The following is a 23,546-nucleotide window of genomic DNA, read 5'->3' on the forward strand; positions in this document are numbered from 1 at the left end:
ACACCGACCTCTGCCTAACCCTCTGCAATGAATACTAAGTTGTATTTGTGTCTATCTTGACTGTCTGCACATACGTGGTGCTGTCTAGTGTTAATACTGATGCCATCAACACATCTGTCAGAAATGTCTCAACATATGTGTAAACAAGAGGACAGCAATGAATTGCTATACATCAAGCGTCTATGAACAATGTTAAAATTCTGAACCTGATGGCTTTCTACACCAGGGCAGCAGAACAGTAGAAGAGTGGAGTACCTGTCGGCCTTCGCTCCTCCACAGCCCATTGACTGTTTTGGTAGGCGCAATGGTGACCACGGGAGGGGTGCTTGGCACGCTGTGGCACCCCTGGGGAACGATGATGGGACCCATGGGTCCCCGCTTGGGCGTGCTGGCTGGTGAGCTGTGATTGGTGGCTGGAGACGAGACCGGGGAAGACTCACTGCTAATCGACGACCCTGGAGAAGACAAAAAAAAAAAAGACATTCGATTTAAAATTCTGAAAGTAAAACTATAACCAAAAAAAAAACCCCAAAAAACTTGACAGCAGGAAATGTAATGTTTGTTTGTGACTTGTGTGATGCATTTTACCCAATATAATATCAGAGTGCAGGTGAAATACGTCCTTACACTGTAAGCTACTCTATGTCACTACCCTAGTGAGGTACTCACAGAAATGTTCCATTGAAGACACTGTGTAACTATTGCTTATAGCAGTGGAGTTAACCACAGCACATCTTCATGGCAGGGGTTCAATATTACATTTCTCAGAGGAACAGAACCAGTTGCTTCTTAAGAAACTGAAGACATTTTCCATTATTAGCAATGGGAATCCTGCAGCACACGGAAAAGGTTAACAGCAGGTCAAGCACTGGCTACATTTACCTAATCATAGCTTGGCTTTACAGGCGTTCTCTGAGTCAAAGCACAGTTTCTTAGAGAAAATAGAAACTTTGACAACTTTTAGACTAGTTGGATTAGCAGTGGCAGAAAGTACTGCTAATCCAATCACCATGGCAAGTAAGATGACATTTTTTAAAATGTAATGCTGGTTTGTGCAGTACATTAGTAAGAAATGGTTGTACTGGTTTGTGCAGTACATTAGTAAGAAATGGTTGTCCTGGTTTGTGCAGTACATTAGTAAGAAATGGTTGTACTGGTTTGTGCAGTACATTAGTAAGAAATGGTTGGAGAAAAACTGCGTGCGCCACAAACACTAGACAAAGGAGTCTGGGACTTTCAGTAAACTGTTCTGCTATTAAACATATTCATATCCCAATGACCTCAGCTATCTTGGAAAATACAAATCAATATTATGTTATGTTAGTCTTGTAATAAACATCACTTCCTTCTTTTCCAGCATTTTAAAAGCGAGGCTTTGTTTTATTGAAAATGTATAATTTCAGACAATATAAATGAAACACTTGATAAAATACATACATAGCCAGATCTTCTACCGATAAACTTAAGTGTTTTGGCATAAATTTGTTAACAGGAATCTAGCTTTAAAAAAAAAAAAAAAAAAAAAAATATATTATATATATATATAAATATATATATATATATTTTTTTTTTCTTTTAAAATAAAGAGCCAAAATTTGGTTTGGCTAAGAAACAGCGTTTAAGTCTTTAAAAATCAGAACTGCCATAATACAGAATTCTTTCCACATCTGTTTTGTTTTGTTTTTTGAACACCTTATGGTAACCAACCATAATACTGACTTTTCAATTTTAATGCAGCACTATAATGGCAAATCAATGGGTTAGTAGCAAGCAGCAATGGGAGCTCAACAGCAGCTACGACTGAATGAGTCTTTGGTAGAATGGTAACATTTGTATGCATTACTATATCAATGCATCACAGTAGTGTGTACCAATAATACTAGCAATCCTTACAGTATTATATTAGTAGCAGTGTGTTGTAACAACAGGACCACTAGACTATATTCTAAATCCATTGGTGGATATGATGTGGTCTGCTAATGGCTTTAATCATTTTCTGTATCTAACACAACCACTGTGCAGCTTACAAAAAGGGTTCCCTATAGTTATGCCATCATTACAAAAAAAAAAAAAAAAAAAAAAAAAAGAACTTTGCCGTAAATGGAAGATCTCAGTGGCAGTGAACTTGTTTTTTTGTACTGAGAGGAGACATTAGGAAAGAGGCAGAAGGGTGATAAGATTTGAAATCTATGGAAACTTATCTTGTCAGTGCAAGGCCAACACCAATTAGCGGTGTAATTCCCGTCGAGTTAGAAAGCCATTACTCTCCCTGTGATCGCTCTCCAATCAATACTCGCTCAGGACTGGTGCAGCAATTAACAGGGCTGAAGCCTTCCTGCACTCTAACTCTCAGTGTGTGGCTCGGCACACACTGAGTGAGGGAAGAGAGGATGCGATGTGTGTAACTGACTCTCCTTATTCAGAGCAGTCAATGAAACCAGTCTGGGTTTGAGAAAGAGCAAAAAGGACAAGAGCAGAAACGCCAAGGTTCATTGTCCGACCTCAGTCGTCAGTGCCTCAGAGAAAGAGATTTAGCTCACAATACTGACCTGTCAAAGGGGAATTAGTGTGCATCTCACTTCATACAGTACAGAAAAAAAAAAACTACTGCATTCCTACATCAGTGCATTAGAGCTTTGACAATATAAATAAATACATCAAATAAATATCTTGACTCCCCCCTCGTACCCATCTGTAAATCAACCCAAAACACTAGATTCCATTCTTCTAGACATTATCTGCAGGATTCAATTTTCTGCTCTTCCCATGAGAGTAAGCCCTGACTGTCACAGCAGGGGGTGTGACCCATCCTGTCTGGGACAATGCACAGCCAGCCTCACACGGCCAGACGAGTTCACATTGTGACCTGACCCCACAAGGCTGGTATGCACGCCCTCCGAGTACACCCCCTCTCCCACGGGGATGGCTTTTTGATGCTTTAACTCTTTTCATGTTGCAATGTGTTCCTTGAAATGCCTGTGGCTTTTGCTGTTAAATATAATTTTCTTTACAATATCAATGAACTACCATGAGGAACCACTACCATCAACAGAAGCACCAGGGATTTAGAACATTTTGGAAGCGTGGTCCTGCTAGTGTAGCACACTGCTAGTGATGTGGTCCGTTTACATGTACATATTGAAAATTGTTCAAATGACATTAAGTTTGAAACTAATTTTTAAATTGCAGATAGTAGAATGCATTCTCTTTCATACTGAACTAAACTACCCCTTCTTAGAATGCAACCTGACGCTGTTAATTAAAATGCTGAGCATCTGAAATATCCAAGCAACAAGGTCAACTGTACTGTACGAGACTTGTTTTCAATGAATCACACGTTTTTAAAACTAGGTCCGATAAAGGCAGGATAATGGTACAGTATGTGACACATTAGCTGGCTCACTCCCACTACATAACCAAGTAATTGGATTTATTTACCCATCATTGTTAGCTGGAAAATAATAATACATATGGTATGGCAACTAATGTCTCAAGAGGTTCTGTCAAAAAAATATATAATACATTTCCACAATAAATAGGATTTGGTTTAACCGTTTGACAATGTAAGAGTTAAACAGCAAAGCCCCAGCTGCTTTAGAGCCGTCAGATTGACATGGAGGTTTTTTTTTCTGTTCTTATTTGGTAAATGTTTAACTCAGAGCTGTTGCTCCATGATAATGCCCTGCAAAAGGTGGACGAATCTCTGTACAGGTTTCCAGAAGCCTCCAGGTAGGAATGGAGCTGGGTCTCCACACTGAATTATTAAAAAGCTAAGCTGAGCTGAGGAGGCCTTTTTTTATTATTGTTTTTTGTGCATCTTTGCCTTTTTTTTCAGCACAGCCAACTGAGTGTTTGCTAACCAGCCCTCCTTCCCTACTCCCCCTTCCACCTCATCCCCACACCTCGTGTCTCCAGCATACATTTTCTCCCAGGCAGGGAAACATCAAGCCTGCATCCATTTTTTAAAAGTTCATTTACAACAGTTAGCAGCAACTAAAGGCTTTGGGATTTGCCCTGGAAAGTTCTGCAATAAGTCAAGCAGATTACGAAGGGCTGGACAGAGCCTGGTTTTACAGTATCTTGCCTAGGGGTACTAGCAGATTGAAGCTTCTCTCTTTGGCTTTTTTCTCTTGCTTATTCCCTCCCCCCTCCCTTTTTTCCCTTCTTAAGCTTCACTGGCAACTACTGATGCACAATTGCACAGGCAGATGGACTCTAAATAATATGCACGCCATCTGAATTTCAGCAAACTGGTGTCATTTTGTGATATGCAAATACTATTTAAATCTATTCACACAGCCTGTCTCCATGAATAGACTTCATAAGCTGCACTGTATGAAGAAAAAAAAAACAAACAATAATGTGCGTTGATTTCTGCATGATGTGCTTCCACAAGGTGCTATGTCATTTGCAGCCACATTTGTAAATGAATTACTAATCATTATCAAAGGCCTAGAAGGGTTCTTCCTTTTAAAAGAATCTCAAAATAAACATATCTTGTATAGTGACTAAACACATATATCATTAATTTAAAATTCAGTAGCATGCTATCAAACCTGTTGTAAAAAAAATACTTTTTTTTTTTTTAAAAGAGCTATATATTTTTTATCAGTGCTGGGGCTGTGTCAGCCTTATAATTTAAATATTACAATCCTATCAAATACAGTCATGTGATGCTATGTAATTACCTTAAAAGAAGCTAGAGTGCATCTGATCAATTCCTCACAACTTATATGACAAATTTAAGCCAATGATATCGTCTAATCTTCAAAAACACCTTAAACATGATTTTCAGACCATGTGAAAACAATACTAACACAAATTCGGTTTCTGTAGTAGATAGTATTGACACTTACACACCTGAAATTCACTTTTAACATCTATTTTGTCTCCGAGCCACTGAATGACAACTATACAACTGACTAACTAGCTCTCAACCATTTTGTATGGCTGTGAACTTGCCTGTCAGACAGTCACAGTAACAGCTTATGTGAATTTAAAAGCCCCTACCTCACAACCCTAAACAAGCTCACATCCAATTGTTTGTGCCGTGGAGTACATTAGCTACGTCTTTGCCAGCCTTTGGGGTGATTTCTTTTTTAAACAAACATATTCACACAATATTAGGCAAATTCATTATTTAGCAAGCAGTGCACTGCTTGTGGCGAAACAGAGATAAAAAAAAGCCTAAAGGTAAACTCAAACTTCAATGAAATTAACAATGTTTTTATTTTATTTATTTTTTATGAAAATAAATGTGTGTAAGTGGAAGTGGGTGGCGGGCTCTTCTTTATTCAAAGGTGCTCTGGGGGTTTAGCGAATGATATGACATTTCGATTGCGTTTGTCTGAATTACATTTTTAAAGCCGTGCCCTCCAGATACAACCGTTTTCTAAGACAATGGGGCAGGAAAAAAAAAGGATATGCAGAGAAAGCCATCAGGAAAGAAAAAATGAATATGGAAGGACCACTACAGTACAAAGGAAATATTACAATGCACACTCCAGTCCTATTGTCTGCTTACTGTACATTAATGACACTGGATAAGGCTGCTGCATCCTGGCTCACACCACTATTAACCATATCTCTCCTTTGAAGCGTCCACGGCTACAAGTGCCCTCCCCTTTTAAGAGAACAGCTGTTTACATCTGCATGCAGGAACACAGAATGTCACTACTGTTTAAAAGCTGACTGAGTTATAACTGTGTGATGATTTATTTCAAAGGTCTTATGCTATCATCAATAAGGGTTAAACGCTATTAAAACCCCCCATATTACAGCATGATTTTTTGCACCACAGTAACAAGCATTTACTTGCCACCCATTGACAATGTAACAGGGAAGTGTTTTTTAGAACATACTGCAAGTCATACTGGCCTGGGTTTTCCACTTTTGTCCCTTAATTTAAGCTAAATATCACAGTTTAAGGGACATGTAATGTGGAAATAAGAAAAATATAAACCAGGTGTACTTATTGATTTATTGTCTTATTACAACCACACCCAATTCTGCACTGAAACATTGCCAAATTATTTTGAACATCAATATCAAGGCACTACAACATAAAGTTCTGTTGCCCAATATAGAAACGGTTCCTGCTCAGAAATTTCACAACTTGTCAAAACTGAAATGATTATTTTTTCATTGCTCAAGGACCCAGATACTGTATAGCATAACCTGTTTGTTTGTTTGCCATGGAAACAACATCAGGCCTGTCTGCTGGGTGAAGAGTTTAGAAAGGGTGGCGCAGCGGGTTTCTGACAAACACCAACACCAGCACACTCAGCACTTTGAAATCTGCTTTCTCTGGGAGTTGGTGTGAGTGCTGTGGTGTACACAGTTTATTTTGTGGTTCCCTCCATCACAGGCACTCAGATTCAGTGTCTGGAGGCTGGCTCGATGGGCATGCAAGTGGGTCCCTGGGTCTGAACAGCTGCCAGTTTGTCTGCCTGCAAACAATACATTTCAAAATGCCACCAGGATATCCCCGAGTGGGACGTGTCTGGAAAAGCAGGACTGCTTAAGTGCATTTTTGACTCCTGCACGATATTCAAAAACATAGCATACCTTTCAAAACCACTGTAACTAGTGCAAACTCTCATTTACACTTTGTGCAGTACCGATGATCAAGCAGCATCTCAGTTTAACATTGTTTTCTTGCTATTGCTTGGTTCACTATGCCAGCCAGTTAAATTTATCAATTGAAGCCATTAGTGCAAGTACTTGTTATCTCGTGGTCTCACGCTAAACTAGGCACATAACTCCTCAGAGCAGTGCTGTATTTAAGGTCAGATTCAAGTACCTGTTAACCCTTCGTACCATCCAGTTTGAAACTTTGAACATGATCTCAATTACTTGCACGGACGGCTTAAATCGGAAATATAATTCGTTTTTTTCTGATAGTTTTAAACACAGAGCCACGCAGACAGGCAGCTCACCTCTTGGCTCTTCAGCTTGTTTGGCGAGTTTGCGGAGCGCGGCAGCAAAGCTGGAGGAATGCGCCGACTGGATGGACAGAGCGCTGTTGGCGGCAGGGCTGCCATTGGGCACAATGGAGCCACTGAGAGGGGACGGGGTCAGGGGGCTCACTGTGGCGGTGGTCCGAGTCGCGGTTGAGATCATTCCTAATGAAGGTGACTTTGGCTCATGGCTCATGCCTGGAAAAATGAAGAGAAAAAGAAAAGGAATGTAATAATTGTATTATTCTTTAAAGTCACTGGTTTGTATTACTAAACTTTGATATATATATTATATATATATATATATATATATATATATATATATATATATAGACACACACACTTTGGTAATCAAATTAGAGGGCTTTGGTGGAGTCAAGGTTACACAGTTCTAAGGTCATGTTACGTGTCAGTGTTGTATTGGGATTCAAACCTAAAATGTAATCACTCTTAGCCATTAGATCACGCAGTAGTGTTTCAATTGCACTGAAAAACACCTCCACACAAAGATGACAATTCAGCGCGTTTGTGGGGTGTGACTAATTCTGATACAAAATACTTTGATAATTGAACTGGCAATGTAAAAGTAAAATGACATTTGCCATCTTAAACTTATTACAAAAAATGTTGAGTACAACAGAAAAAAACGTTTTAGTCCAAATATAAATAGAGGTTTAATATAGCATGGCTTCAAGACAAAGATAATTACTTTCATTAAAAGTTCAGGTTCCCAAAACCTCATTGGGTTTGTAAAAAGCTGGATTCTGTGGAAGCTCAACTGAATTACTATTGTATTCAACAAAAGATGAGCTAAAGTGTTGTAGACAAGTGGTTCCCTTTGCTGTAGGTCCACTGGCAGACCCACATTAATCCCCCAGTCCTTTGAAAGCCCAATATTTCAAATACTGTTTTGCTTTATCAAAGTTAGCTTTCAGGCAGCCAAGCGTAATTCTGTAATTGTGCTAGGCAACATACAGTTTCCAATCAAGTATATGTTTGAATACATTCCACTGTACTAAACTATTTTAATTGTTAATACAGCAACAGTATCCAATTGGTTTCATTTTTAACTAGATCACATAAGCGCAGAGAGAATGATGCAGTTGTATCCTGATAAAACTATACTTTAAAAACAGTCAGTATGGAAACATTGGTATTCTTTAATAATCATTAAACAGTATTTTATTGTAGAGTTTCAGACAGAGGGACATTGCCGATTCACTGTTTGAAATGAAGGTTGTCTACAGTAGGAAACCTTTAAAAAACTTTTCTGAAACCACACGCACGCACGCACGCACGCACGCACGCACGCACCCACGCACACACACACACACACACACACACACACACACACACACCTACCTTAAACCCTTAATTAAAATGGTAAAAAACCAGACAGCTTACTGCACAGCACAGGTCTAAATCGGTTGTACATCTTGCTATGTTCAGTTGAGCCCCCCAAAGATCGGTTAAACCTTATCTAAGAAAGCAACGCACTATATTCTCTGCCTATCTCGCTCTCTCACCTACTGAAAACAGACACATTCTCGGCTTAGCAGCTGCTGCAATGTCACATGATTTCCCCCCCCCCCCCCCCCTTCCTCCTCGGCCACTCTTAGATCACACAGGCAACATAGGCATGCTGCTGGGCGAGAGGGTGGCTGGCCCCATTCAGCATGCTTGGAACAGCAGTGATCGCGACATTTGACCCTCAGTGTCCTTTACTGCTTGCTGTGAGGATGAGGGCAAAACGGCACATCAAGTTTGACATACTACTGTAACACCTCCGCAGGGGACAGAACGGGGGCAGTGGGTTTGTACTGTAGTTACAGTATCTGTAATATGGCTATCCGTATAGTATATAATGCGAGCAGTAACCAACCCCACCCAAAATGTATGGCTTCTGACCTCAAAACAAAATTGGCCTGGTTGAATTGCTACCATTTTTTTGCAACCCAGGGCTAGGTGAAAGGAGAGAGGCAAGTGAATTAACCTGCTGCACCCTTTTGAATTATTAGCTTTAACAAGGAATTTCAATGGCCTTTTAAAAGAGTTACAATCTGCTTTAGATTTCAACAGATATTAAATGCATTACTACTGTGGCATGTATAATTAAATCTATTTTTAACCCTGTCTGTACCCCTGGAATTGTAGGCTGCTTTAGACTCATCTGATTTTCAACTTTTTGATGCTCAAATGTTTCTTTGTGGGCTCTGTGGGCTCAAAGCACAGCCCTCTTCCTTACTCACGTAACTCAAATTGTCTGTGCTTTAACCCCCCCCCCCCCCTGTAAAAACCCCCTCTTTCATTTTTTTAGAGTGAGATTTGCAATGATTTAGAGTTCTGTGGTTTAATGTAGACTGGGTGATTTGCAACAGTCTTCCCTATAAATATCAAGTGCTGGCAAACGCTATAAAAAGACTACTCAGCGGCATTAAATCACAGAGTGCCTAAAACTTGACACTAAAATGTGTATTTTAACAATACATTTAGAAAATGCATCTCCAGCCAGTATTTCAAAAACCTAACAAGAACTGCAGCAGACAAAAACATTTTTATGAAAAAAAATAAAATAAAATAAACAAACAATATGAAATGCTTAACCACAATATGATATAATAGTGCTCATTCATCTTCATAATCAATCTCTCTATGGTTAAGAGAAATACTGTCAACTTGAAAAATTATCATATTATATACATACATACATGGACAGACAACTCCGCATTTTAAAGAACTGTTCTATAAAAGCAGTAGTATGCATGTAAAATGTGCCTATAAAAGGTAACAGACCCTTTTATTTTATGTGAGGACTGGTAAATCATGGGTTAACAGTATAATAAACTACTCTCGAACAGGGAGGCCAAGCCTTGCATTTATAGAGCTATAAATCTGTCTGCAAGGGCCAGGGGAGCTCCCCCCTTACCCTGTCTTGCCCTTCACTGGAGTCAGCCAAACCGACCAGGTCTAATTATAACCCCCTCCCCCTGGTTTCTACACAGCCGGGGGCAAGGTCCTAGAAATAACTGCATGTACTGCACCGTAAATACCATCTGCCTAGAATTAGTGGTACTCCCTCACTGAAATTAGACTTTGGAGGGGAATCCAGTGCATTGCATTATTAGCTGTGCTGGTGTCTCAAAAGCTTTCCAGGGACCAGTGTTAACCTGCTGCAGTGTAATTTTGTGTGCGCTGTAATAGCTGAATCAGAGATAAAAGATGCAGCATCCCCACAACCCTCGAACTCCATTCCCCCAGTCGTCCAGCAGGGGACGCTGTTTAGCATCCCACGGAGAGTAATCTTGTCCCCAGATGGTTAAACGTGCTAAAATCAGCAACCCTTTGGTTTGGGGTTCTGTCTCAATCTTCAGGTCAGATTAGCAGATTTTTTTTAAGTAGTGAAAGGTTGTTTTGGGAGTGTGGCATCCTTTTTTGGCATCAAGTAAAGCTTTTGCAGTTTTATTTACAGCTACGTAGTAGACATTTACAAGTATTTGCAAGCAAACAGTAAAATAATAAATGGTTAAATCTTCATCAGAGACAACTGTATCAATACAGCACAAGATCATCTGAACCTTAGACGCACTGGCCCCCGACGCAAAGTTAAAAACAACAAACTGCCCCATTAGCCAGGAAGCCAGCAGGACCAGTGAAACAGAAACTCAAAATAAAAAGCTATATTTTGGTAGCTGCAAGCTTCCTTATAGAGTAGGCAAACATGAGTGCAATATAAACTATTTAATCTTTAACCTGGACTTGATTTGTCTATCTGCCTGTTAAAACAAGCAGCTACTGTATGTACCACCGTTATCTATTGTCAGAAAAAAACTGAGGATTACAATCGATACATAGATACAAGTGTTACCATTAACAAAGCAACACTGATATTTCTTTTCTTTTTTTTTTTTTAGGGCAACTGCACACACTCCAGATCAAACAGCAGGTTGAAAACTCACTGGTATCAGCTAAAGAATGAGACGTTTCACCTATTGAACGCTGACTGAAACTGTTTTTAGAAATGTGCTTCACGCTGAGTATGAAAGCTACTGGAAGAATGATTTGTAACTTCATGGTTGCTCACAGCTTGCGCTATCTCAAACTTCGGATGCTCTAGTGCTCAAAGTGCCAGTCAGGTAAAATCAATTTTAAACCCAAGGCAGCTAAAATGACTGTGGCTCTGTGGCTAGAATGGAAACAAACCTGCTGCCAAGCGGGTACAGGAGAGCGCACAGAAGGCTAATTTATAGAAGAACCCAACAGACACCAATTAAATACATTGCAATATGTGAAATTGACTGAGGGGCAGTGTAGTTTTAACCTTCAATGAGTTCCAGTGGCTCCAGCCTAGTTCCTGATTAGGTCTGTATTCAACAAACCCATTTGTTGGCAGTATTTTATAGGCAAAGAGAGCATGTGCACCAGAGAATGAACTACCCCCCTTTGAAGAGTAGTCCCTAGAGGGCCATCAGGTTTAAGTGCATTTTACTATTACAAATATTCAAGGTCTTATTACAAAAAACACAGTCGGAACAGCTTTTATAAAATGGAAATACTAGCTGTGAATCTATTATAAGAGTCTGTTCTAAATGCATTCTGTTTGTCAAGTGAAAAAAAAAAAGACTGCACTGTTGCCCATTGTTTTAAGCACTATCAAGCACTCATAAATGCCTAACCAAGAGTAAATCTGCATGCAGCGTTTAACTTTGTGAAAGGCCACTTGAGCCCCCGTGGAGTGTGCAGGCCAGCACTCTCAACCCTGACCGTGCGCTCCGGGGAGCGGAGAGGCTGCACTCCCTGTCACTTTGCCACTGCCCTGTTATTAAGCAGATATTTATTAGAGTCTACACTCATACCAATTGACTGGATACTTGTCTACATTATCAGCTCATGTAAATTCATTATACTAACAACTGGGAATAAAATCCTCAGTGTGAGGGCTATGATGGATTAACGGTCTAGAATGTATTGTACACATACTTATTTAAATTGGGGAGTGGAGGGAGGCTGGAGCACGATTCACAGGGAACAGCGGAGCCCTAAAGGTTCATTAGGACAAGCTCGGCAGTAATTTGCAGCGGTCGTGTTAGAAAGATGACCCCCCCCACACCCAGACACCTGCCCTTGAAATTAACCCTATGGGTTCAGGGACTGGCCTACAGTTCCCCTGTGCTATTAGACCAAAACAAGGCTGCTTTGGCTTCATTATATTGCTATTGCAGTCCAAAGGAGAATCGATTCTGTAAACAACCTGACAAACATCTTCTGGGTCCTGTTTTCAAAGCAATTTCATTCAACTAAAAACAGATTCTTTTCACAAGGTGGTAGGTAGTTCATTTAGCTGACTTGCCATGTATTGTACTGTAATTTTCCAGGCAATTCAATTGCGATTAAAACTGCTTTTAAAACAAAATAGGACTACAGTTGACAATGTATTTTACATTTGTAATCCCAGAAGCTACTCATCTTCTTGCTTAAAAATGTCTGTGTTCATTTAGCACAGAAAACACAGGTGCCAACAAAAGAGACTCTTCAGAAGCCACATTCTATCCCTTTTACCAACATCTTTCTGAATCAACCTCGAAACAAGACTACAAAGAAACCCACCCATACAGCTTTTAACGGCTCTAACGTGAACTCTGGCAGTTTCAAAGCCTCTATGTTAATTTCTGTGTTTCAAAACAGTATTTACAGTCTGTGAAAAGTGATGGTTCTACATGAGTTATTGTGGTTCACTCATACATGCTATACACAGGGTGACTGATTCATTGCAGGACATCCGATGGAAACTTAAAAAAAGCAATTGAACAATTTGATTCACAAGCAATCTCTTCCAGCCCAGATCAATGGTATCCAGTTAGCCTCTGTACTTCCTTATCAACTTGGTGCCTGGTCTCTCCACACCCCCAGAGAAGAAAATGGCTTGAACTCACCCCAGGGCAGGCCATGCCCTCTCACAGCTGTTCTATGGAGAACACAAAAACATTGGAGCACCCTGGTCAAGGTTGGGAGCTTTAAACAGCCACTCAAGCTTCCATCCCTCCAGGGCTGGATGGATCTGATTCAGCCTGCCATGAACCCTGCACCTGCTCTGGAAGATTTATATGCAGCCTTCCTTACCCTAAACTGGTCTTGTATACCGCATGAGTAAGCCTGCATCTGCACTGCTAATTAGTGAACTTCTCCCGACTGCTCCTACACGCTTGCTAATAATAAAATCCACTACTTGTATTGATAACCTTTCTGTCTACAGATAGCCTCTGTATGGCTTATCAATATACCACAGTCAATACTTGTAATTTGGTTATCAATCAGCCAGCTAAGCTACTTACAATACTGGTAATACTTCAGCAGGCTTTATGAGCATTCTGTACAAAGAATGAATCATATAGGTTCCACTACAACTATTGTATGCTGCTACATATTGAACATGCTAGCTTGTCAATGAACCAAGATGTACTAGATCATAGGGTGCTATAAATACTATTAGTGTTTTAGATCAGTAAAATCAGACATGGTTATAGAAAACATAACCAAGAGTGTTGTTAAGTATCCCTATTGCATTTAAAATTAAACAAGAGCAGCAGTATTTAGATCGCATACAATATTTTCTTGATAAAACATTGCAGGAAATCCAGTCATAATTTCTTATGGTCATATGGTCCATCACAACACACTCACTGGCTGACTTTTTTATTGGCCTTCTTAGTATTGAGAGCTGGGTATAAGCTGACAGAGAGCTTTCCTCATGAGAGTCGATTGTGTTTGAGACTGTAGACTTGGTGGGAGGTGGGGGGGGTGTATGGCGTTCAAGGGCAGCCGATTACTAATCAACTGCACATCTGAACAAAACATTGCTGAGGAACAAGGAGATATGCTGCTTCGTGGAAATGTGTGTAGTGCTGCTATAGCTGAGGCACAGGTTTTTTTCCCCCTCTCTCTCCAACACCCTCCCTGCCTACTACATTAATGGATCAAGAGCCATTACTAATCACAGCTCTGATGCGTCCTGTGGTTTCCTAATTACCAGTCCCTTTCCCCTGGCAGCCCTTCGACTCATCGCTCTAATTACAAGCTAGGAGTATGGCTGATTTCTGAAAGCTTGGTCATAGCAAGGAGAGAGCGAGAGCGAGAGCAAGAGAAAAATGAGAGAAAAAAGAGAGAAAGAAAGGAGAGAGAGAGAGGAGGCATCCCTACAAGTCACACCTCCCACCCCCTCCCAGACTCACTAACAGGTGACCATTCGCACCTCCAGCCTCACTAATAACCCCTCAGTAGCCATCTGCATTAATTATGCTGTAATTATTACTGAATAGATCTACTCTATCTACTCAGCATTTTGCTCATTGGTTTCCAATGGCTTTACATTGCATTGTTGTTTTTACAAGTATGTTCTGTATGCCTAAATGGTGGCAGGGGTGACATTAATTCTAAAGAGCAAAAGAGATCACCACTTAACTATTTTTATGCAATTGATCCAATCTCTTTTTATGGTTTTCTTGTGAGCTTTAACCAACCCTATATACCAGGGATGGCGAACCTTTTTTAGCTGGAGTGCCCAAAGTTGGATTTTTTTTTAAAATATACATCACTAAGTGCCAAACGTAAACGGTAACTTTTTAAAATAATATTTACTTTCTTTTTTTTGTAATTAAGTTTTTATTAAGCAAACATACCAAAAAAACAGCAATCCACAATACAAAATAATCAAGAACATTACATGAACTAGGACAGAACCCTTCCATCAGCCCTCATCCCCTCGCAACCTCCCCAAACCCTGAACCCCCCTCCCCCCTCTCTTGTCTGGAGAGCAGGTGTGGGGGAACAATATTTACATTCCTATGACTAATGGGACTTCTGCTGCTGAATATCTGCTGACATTTTTTCAACCCGTGGTTCATAGAAGCACACTGAAACAGGTTGTCTTACTATCTCCCCAGAAGAGGTCTCTATACAACAGAAGCTTTCAGCATGAACAGCTATCCCACTATTGCAGATATTTGCTGGGTGCCATACCTAACAAAAAATGGCCACTGTTAATATTGCCCACCACATCCCCTCCCCCCATCCCATCCATATCCCCATCCCCATCATAACTGCCAGACCAAACATACACTCTCTCTCTCTTCAACCCCATCCCACTCCTGTTCCCCTTTATACTTCACTGGGCACTTAATGCTGGTCTCCCCTCACCTCCCATAATTTCCGCTTGTCCCTGAGAACTCGCAATCTGTCCTAAGGAATTCCCTTACATTCCCCATTCCCTGTCCCTAAGTACACTGCACATTCTTTTTTTGTAAATTTACAGACATAAAAAGCAATAGTGATAGTGCACCTCACAGGGACCCATCAACCTTTGCATATGCCCCTCTATATATTTTGGACAATGACTCTTTAATCCTTATTCAAGTAAGATCAATCCATCTTAATTTTATATAGCGCCTTTCATAGTAGAACATCATCTCAAAGCACTTCACAGCATGTAAAAGAATAACAGTGCATCATACAATAAATACATAATTTGAATATTATATTGCTAAACTACCGTAAAATACATAAATCACATTTCATGACGCATTAAGTTTAGAATTATAATGCTAAACATCAGTAAAAGCAACAATCACATTGCATCATACAATAAATATAAGACGTTTGCTCAATTGGCGCGCTGCACCAGTAACCCTGGCCATAATTGTTTTGTTTTTTTGTTTGCAGTTGCACACAGTGGCAGCCATTACCGCTGTACCGTCATTTTTTTCCAACTGTATATTTACTTACATAAAACATATCTACTGATTTTACATTTTGTAAAATAACTATTTAAAAGACGAGTAGCAGATAACATACTTATTAGAAAAAGATTTCTGTGGTGTCAAACTACCTTGAAAAAAAAGGAGTATCCACAAATGTACTCTACATATCAGAGGCATAATTTATTTTGAGACGATTGTTTTTTGAGAATTTACAACCTGCTTTTCCCCACTGTATGAAGAGGGGTAACATACCACAGTATGACCCATAATTAAGATTAAAATAGTATTAAAAAAAACAAAAAACAAAAAAAACAGTGCATCAAACAAAGATTACATAGTTTGAGATACGAGTATGTGACAGTGAAATATATTTTCGGTATTTATGACAAGGGAAAGGTTTGACAATCAAAACTGCGTGGGACATTTGCTTTAAAGTTCAATGCACGTGTTGCCGCCAGTGACACCTGCAAAAGACCTTGCACTGCACATTAACACGTGTGCGAAAAGCTGTACATCTTTTTAAAAAAAAAACGTAAGCCGAAAGTGCTTGGTTATGTAATTTCAACCTATTTTAGGCTCGCAGACCCCCGACCCCGAGTGTAAAGTATGAAAGATTGTGGTCATTTCTCCATTTAGTACAGGAGATGACGGTCAGTAAAATGCTACGAGCATCAGGCTAACGATCCCTTCCTCCCCGCGTGTCCCGCTGACACATCCATAGCTGACCACAATTACATTTGCTCCTCCATGGGACAGACTTACTGTTTTTGATCAGCTTTCTGTTCCCAAGGTACTTGAATAAAGCAGCTCAGCAGCATAAACAGCCAATCATGAACGTGTAGATAATAATGGCTACAGTTAGCGCTGCTTAATTACTGGGGGCGGGGCCGTCCTTGCAAATCAAACTGACTGGCTTTCCAAAGTGCCACTCAGAGGGCGTGCAAAAAAAAAAAAAAAAAAAAAGCAGATAACTGCTCACTCGGCGTGCCAACAAATACGACTCTGCGTGCCACTCTGGGCACGCGTGCCATAGGTTCGCCATCGCTGCTATATACTATCATTTTAAGTATAAGCAGAAAGAATGAATATATATATATATATATATATATATATATATATATATATATATATATATATTCATTCTTTCTGCTTATACTTAAAATGATAGTATATAGGGTTGGTTAAATATATATATATTATATATATATATATATATATATATATATATATATATATATATATATATATATATTCTGTGGACATTTTAAAGTTTATTCCTCATTCATTTATTAAACAAAGCATTTTGAAAGGGTTTTTCACTTGTTTTTCATGAAACTCTTAAATAACCAAATGAGACATACTGAGATTTTTTGGCTAAAAATGACAAATCCTCTGTTAATTCACCAAAAGGTGACACAGAAGGCTATTGCATCAAAGCACATACTGATTGCTAGAGCTCAAAATAAGCATATTGTAAACAAACAGTTGTACAGTATTTAGCACTGCAGTACGAGGCTAATCTGAGCGTTGCTGCCTCTGGGAATTAGCACTCGGCATATTCGACTCTACTGCCTGCTTTTGTTACACGCAGCCCCCTTGTCTGAAGCACTCACACACACACGCAAACATGCACACACACACATGCACACAAACACCTGACATCATATGCCATTCAGTTGATCTACAGCCAAGCAGCAGCACTGCAAATCTGTTTAATAAATTCATTGTTTTCATGTGCTGCTCAGACTCTAAACTGGTATTTTACTTACTTACTTACTTAACCTTTCACACCAGAGAAAGCACAATGAGGGCCAGGGAGGCTTGCTGGCAACTTGCTAGACAGGTCTCTTCATTTGTAAAGGGAAGCCACAGCCCTCTTAGCATGCAATTTGAATTCTTAACAGCCCCCCACTCCCCATGCTTAGGAACAGTACAAATTCTTGAGCTCAGTCTAGTCAGTCCCACTCACTGGGGACCCACTTGCCCCTGAAGTAACACAGACTGCTCGGTTCTTTAAAGCAAACACTTTGTCACATAAAACGATGGCACCTCTTAGATAAAGAATCTAAAAAAAATGCCATGCTGTTAAGTAAGTAAGGTCAGATCTTCCTTAAGCAAGATCTGAATCTATGATATGACCTGAGGAACCACAGGCAAAGGCAAGAACAAACATACAAACACAGGACATTTTCTGATTAATGATCTGTCAGAAAATGTAATTTGGTATTAATTTTCTTGGTTGAGAGGTGGGGAAAGAATTATTTGAGGCATATTTTAAAAACTGCTCCCACTTCTAAAATTCTGCAATTAAATCCTATTTTCAGTTTACAGCTCCTCCGACGAATTTGATTAACGTAACCTTGCCAGTCGTGTATTTGGCTAGCTGAATTAGTTGATGTGCTGTGGCCTCTAATTTGAGTAATCTATACTGTTCATCTCTGTCGCAGAAGCAAGTGCTCCTAAATGATTGCCTTTTATACCAGAGAGTGAGTTAACATCAACCAACCGTCACCAGAGAGCTCCTTAACAAACTGTACTAACCAACATTTAGGAAATCACCTTTCTAGGAAAATAAATAAATAAATAAATGTAAAAAGGAATGTATTCTCCAAACTGTGGCATTTCAGTGTTAGGATGCTATTTAAGTTCTTATCAAGACTTACTGTTGAGATGTCAAATAAAATGCACACCACCTCCTCCCTCAGGAGCTCTGGTATTGATATAGTCACTGCATTGTTATATTTCAATGAAGCTACAACAGTATAGCTGTACCTAAGACGTACACCTCTTCAGCTATTCAGATTTCTCATTTGCTTTCATACTGCACAGAATCAAGGTCAGGACGGATGGTCTCTTTCAAACAAAGGCTGTCAGTTGTATGAGCTTCAAGCAAGCTGATAACTGTCTTTATACTGAGTGTTGTTAGTTTGTGACTACTGTCTGAGCTTGTAGCTGCTGCTGAATTAATAGAGGTCAAGGAGCAAAGGCAAAGGGTTTCACAGGGATATGAAAATATTCTTCACGTTAGCAAGGCACAATGCTACCAAGAGCAGCCAACACTTGATGAAACTATGTAGCTCTCAAAGAGGGAGCCAGAAACCATAAACAAATATTATTTTACCTTTCTTAACCCATTGATAATGTTTGGCAGTGCACATATGCGATTATTTCATACCTTAGTTGAAAGAAAAAAAGGAATATAGCAGGCCAGAAAGCAGTAGGCTTAGTGGACTTTAAGCACAATCCTTCGCTGTGATCAGGATCCCGTAGAATGGAGAGTCATTGAGACAGTAAAAGGTTGCTATAATAGTTGCGGCCTGCTTGCCCTGTGAGGCGTGCACTGTGTGTAACAGCAATAAACGTTAAAAGTGTAAAACAGGACAAGCAGAATTAAGAGTGAATGGACTGTTTGCTCTGGGGCTATACTCAGCCCTCCCGTTATACCACTGTCATCACTGCCTCATCTCAACCGGTTACATTAGGTTTGCCAATTCAATCATTCACTCGCGCATGTTACACATAGCTGGTCTGGACAGTCCTCATTAATGGTGAAGGGATAACCAAAATAAAATTAGCACAGCTACTGGTACGGGTGGGTATTTCAGTCGAAGCAGATGCAAAGGTTAAAGGCTGACCAGAAATGTTAAACCATGCACAGTCACAGCATGTTATGAAAACTAATATTGCATCCTGGTTCAGTGAATTAAATTAGCTGTACCTACCGCACAAGCATGCAGACAAATATACAAACACAATGTCTTAGATGTGATCAATGGCATTCTACGTTGGGAAGATATATTATTGATTTATTATTTGATTTTGCTGTCTGTGTAAAGACACAGTATTTATTTCCAGGTATGGTTATACTCTCAAAACCATACTTTCATTCTCCTAGATTTACGACTGGGGGAAACAAATCCTCCACTGCAATACGTACATCATTATTTTCTAATAAACAAATAGCTTCTCTACACTGTTACACCATTTATTTCCCAAAGTATGCAGCCACAAACTTGTGTTTTGTTTTTTTCTTTTTAATAACACTCCTGCAATAAACATGGAGGGGATCTCATTTAATAAATGAACAAAGAAAATGAAAAAAAAATGAAGCTACTGTATCATGAATCCCAGACGAGAATCTGCTACCGCTTTAAATTGTTAAGACAAACCTTTCACTGACACAAACATTTTCAACAAGAATATTTACTTGTGTCTTAGCTGCAACAGCATAATACATTTATTAGGAAGACTGTAGCGACTAAAAAAAAAAAACCTTAGACGTAGTTATACAGGGTTACAAATGGAAGGAACCGTTTACATAATCCTCATTATATTATGCCAAGATTAAACTATGTACATAAAATGCGCTTTAAACAATGTTACATAATGGTTGTTTGGACACTGGTAACCCTAATTATAATGTATTCACCACTGCATTACCCATTCACGGACCTTGTTAACTACACACCCTGGACAATGACACGTATCTGTACAGTGCTTACATTTTAAAGGCCATGATGTTGACTTTTGGTTTCTGATGGACATGTCTGTTTTAAACATGACAATACAGAATTTTAGAATGTATTGGCTGTATTCACAAAGGTTTAACTTGTGTTTTTCATGAATAACACACCGTTCGATATTCATTACAAATGTGTTCAAAACTGTTACTGGATTGTTAATTAATATTAGTATCACTATTGCATCATACAAATGGGCTTTGAAAAAAACAAACATTTTAATAACTTTTTATTTGCATAGGGCCCCAATTTACAGCAAAAGGAGCACAAACAAAAATGAAATGTTTAATCTTTAATGTTCTTTTTTTTGTAGATCCTGTAATTATCGAAATAATCCAATGGTTTAATTGTTCACTTTTTTTTTTTTTCAAAACTCACTGTTAATGTGGTTTGCATATGAACTACTTCTCAATTTTAAATTCATCTGATAACCTTATGAACAATAAACACCCCGACTGACTACCTTATTGACTCATTGCCTTTGCTTTGACAAGGTTTAGTGTGTTTGGAAAAGGCAGCAGTTAAAAGTGTAGGCTACTTTGTAACCCTGACAAGCAGCAGCTGTTGCTGCTTTTTAAGCTTAAGTACTTGTAACAAGGGCAGCGGTGGATACGTTGATAAACACAGTGGACACATGGGAAATGATCTGAAACTGCACCTGCCGTCTGTGTGTACATAAGCGCCGTGGCCTGCCCTGCAAAGTAAACTTCAACAGAAGCACACTGCTGGCTGAAAGAAATGTCATCAAAATAGGTGACGCCTGAACAAATCCCTGCGCATATCACTAGACTCAGTGACGACACCAACAAAGCAAATCCGGCAAACTGTTGAGTCGACGTAAACCTAGTCATAAAATAACCGAGGCAACATGTAGGAATACAGCCTACAGAGCGAAAATACACCATAAAGTGCAAACTCTAGACGTATATCCAAATTAGTCATTTTACATGTTTACGATTATAATAAAACCCAGTCACTTGTAGCCAGCAGCTGGAAATGCCAAATCTCACTCGTAGAAAGGAACACACACCAAAAAAAACAAACAAACAAAAAAAAAACCGCGGATATACTGCCGTCCTGCAGTCTCTCAAGCAATTATGCATTTGCATTTCAGGAAAAACTCGTTTACGCGAGCACTTAGCATGGAGTAATACAATTACTAGGTTAAACATGTAGACGGATCACTGCTGTGTGACTGACATGGTGTTTGCAGTTCAGATTCAATTGGCATTGCATTAATTACCTCGTATAAATTCCAAGTCTGTTTTTAATATCGGGTGCAGTTTTACTACGGACCTGGCTTTATCTTTGTGACCGCAGTCAACAGAATTAAAAAAAAAAAAAAAAACTGCTTCACGTAAGTGAATAGTCTTTTGTTTGGCAATCACTTTACAAATACAATGCCAAATTATTCATAATAAAACTATTACCACTTTTGACACTTGCTTGTAAAACATTAACCAGTCTTACAGTAATTAATCAATTAACTAAATTAGACTTTCACATATAAAACCGACACAACAGAAATCTTCGTATACATAAAACAAACGCAGCTGCGGCGTAGGATGAACTCACAGAGAGAACACAGCCGGCGAGCTTGACACACTACTTTTGCTGTCTGTGTCATCCGTTAAATTGCCCTCTTACTTAGCGTAATTAAGACCACGTTTCTTTATTTAAAAATAACACATATACGGTCTAAGTAAACTAATTAAATAAATAATAATCTTACCTCAGATTAGAATGAAATCCTACTTTTTAGTTCGACAGAAACTAATAGCCATCGTCTCCTTGTAAACGCGGTAATGCAGACTTTGTTGTTAGACGCTGCGGGGCCAGGCCACACTAGCGCTGGATGCCCCTGCTGGGAGGTGGGGCTTCCTGCCTTAGGGGAAGGGAAAACTAGCACCTGCTCCGCTTGACACGCCCCCACTAAGGCCGACAACCCCACATTGTTACTGTGTCATGAATAAGGGCATGATTCAATGTAGTGGGGCTGTCCATCATTCAATACAATGTTTAAAGAAAGGGGTCGCGTTCCACTCTTTCGTGGAGCCAGTTAGACACGTGCATTTTGTTTAGATTTCTTTTAGCCAAGTGCAATCGATTAGCACACGTTGCGAGTACAGGACATGTCCTAGAGCTGTAAACACATTAGGGCTTTTTCTCCAGTAGTTTTTAGTCTTCATGCAGAGCTTTCATTTTCCGTACACTTCTACAGTGTGAGATTACGTTTCAGACCACTCCAGGCTATACCGGGTATCTGACAAGTCAGAGGCGTGCCCATGCAAATAAAGCTATTGTGCCTGTCAGAAAGGAATCGCAGAATAACAGAAACCGCAACAAGCAAATACTTAACTCGTGTCGTACGGGTTTGTGTATTCTTACGGTATTTCTGAGACTGAAATAAAATGTAGGTATTTACACTTTGGTCTGGGTCACAGCGCGGTCTTTTTTTCTTTGTTGAGCTGTAATCTTAAACAAACGCCTATATAAGGACTTACTGTAGGCTACTTTATTAACCAAATAATTTACGCAATGGTCGAGTTGCCATTTGCATAAAGGCAAATTCTCACACATAGAAAGGATGCTACACTTCCAAGGTTTACTTGCTAAACCATGCATTTTGAACCTGAGTAAATCCAGCCACAGTAAGGTGATACAAATACAACGGTGATGCATCGCGGTCGACATGGTATATTGATTTTTTTTAGTTGTAGCCCTAATAAGATATGCCATGCCAAATTGCTACTTTACCAGTCAGCAATTCAACTTCAGAGTTGTTAGGGCAACTGTAGAAGCTTATTTCTTCAGACAGGAATAACGCTGGCATTGAATTTCATTTAAATAACAGAACGACACTCGGGTGAAAAAAGATACACTGAATTGTACTTCAGAGACCACTAGAGGCCAGCCAGCCACCAACCAAGCTTCTTGTAAAGGAAACTCTCCCAGCGAAGCAAGATTGATGACAGGCTCAGTACCCTGTCAATGGCTGCTTTGTAAGCTACAAGTAAATTAGCCTCCTTTTGTGTAGGAGTACAGATTGTGATACCGTGCGTGGCATTCACTGTATGCAGATATTTGCTTGTTCCTCAAAGTCTGAAATTGTTATAGCAGAGATTTTTTTTCTTAAAGAAAAAATCGAATCAGTGGCCTTTTAAACGGTTTCATTATTTATTTATTTATTTATTTATTTATTTACAAATTATTTTCCCAATCAGTTTGACAATGTGCATTCAAAGAAAAGCTTAGGGAAATATTTTATTGAAATAACATGAAATCCGACCTCTCATTTGAAAGAAGCCAACCACCAA

At 39.4% G+C, this 23,546-nt stretch overlaps 1 protein-coding gene across 9 annotated transcripts in view; it reads right to left on the bottom strand.

Annotated features, from left to right (window-relative positions):
• Positions 1-23,546, bottom strand: part of gse1b (Gse1 coiled-coil protein b) — a 255,712-nt gene that overhangs the window by 18,080 nt on the left and 214,086 nt on the right. For 7 of the 9 annotated variants that reach the window (XM_034040808.3, XM_034040807.3, XM_058992649.1 and 4 more), the window contains 2 exons: positions 6,939-7,157; positions 256-455 (listed from right to left, as the gene is read on the bottom strand). In XM_034040808.3, the coding sequence (XP_033896699.3) occupies positions 256-455; positions 6,939-7,157 (419 nt within the window). Of the gene's footprint in view, positions 1-255; positions 456-6,938; positions 7,158-8,321; positions 8,342-21,961; positions 22,198-23,546 lie in introns of those variants that run through there. The other 2 variants (XM_034040814.3, XM_034040815.3) reach the window with 2 other exon arrangements.

The sequence above is a fragment of the Acipenser ruthenus genome, chromosome 19 (genome assembly GCF_902713425.1).
Source record: "Acipenser ruthenus chromosome 19, fAciRut3.2 maternal haplotype, whole genome shotgun sequence".
NCBI lineage: Eukaryota > Metazoa > Chordata > Actinopteri > Acipenseriformes > Acipenseridae > Acipenser > Acipenser ruthenus.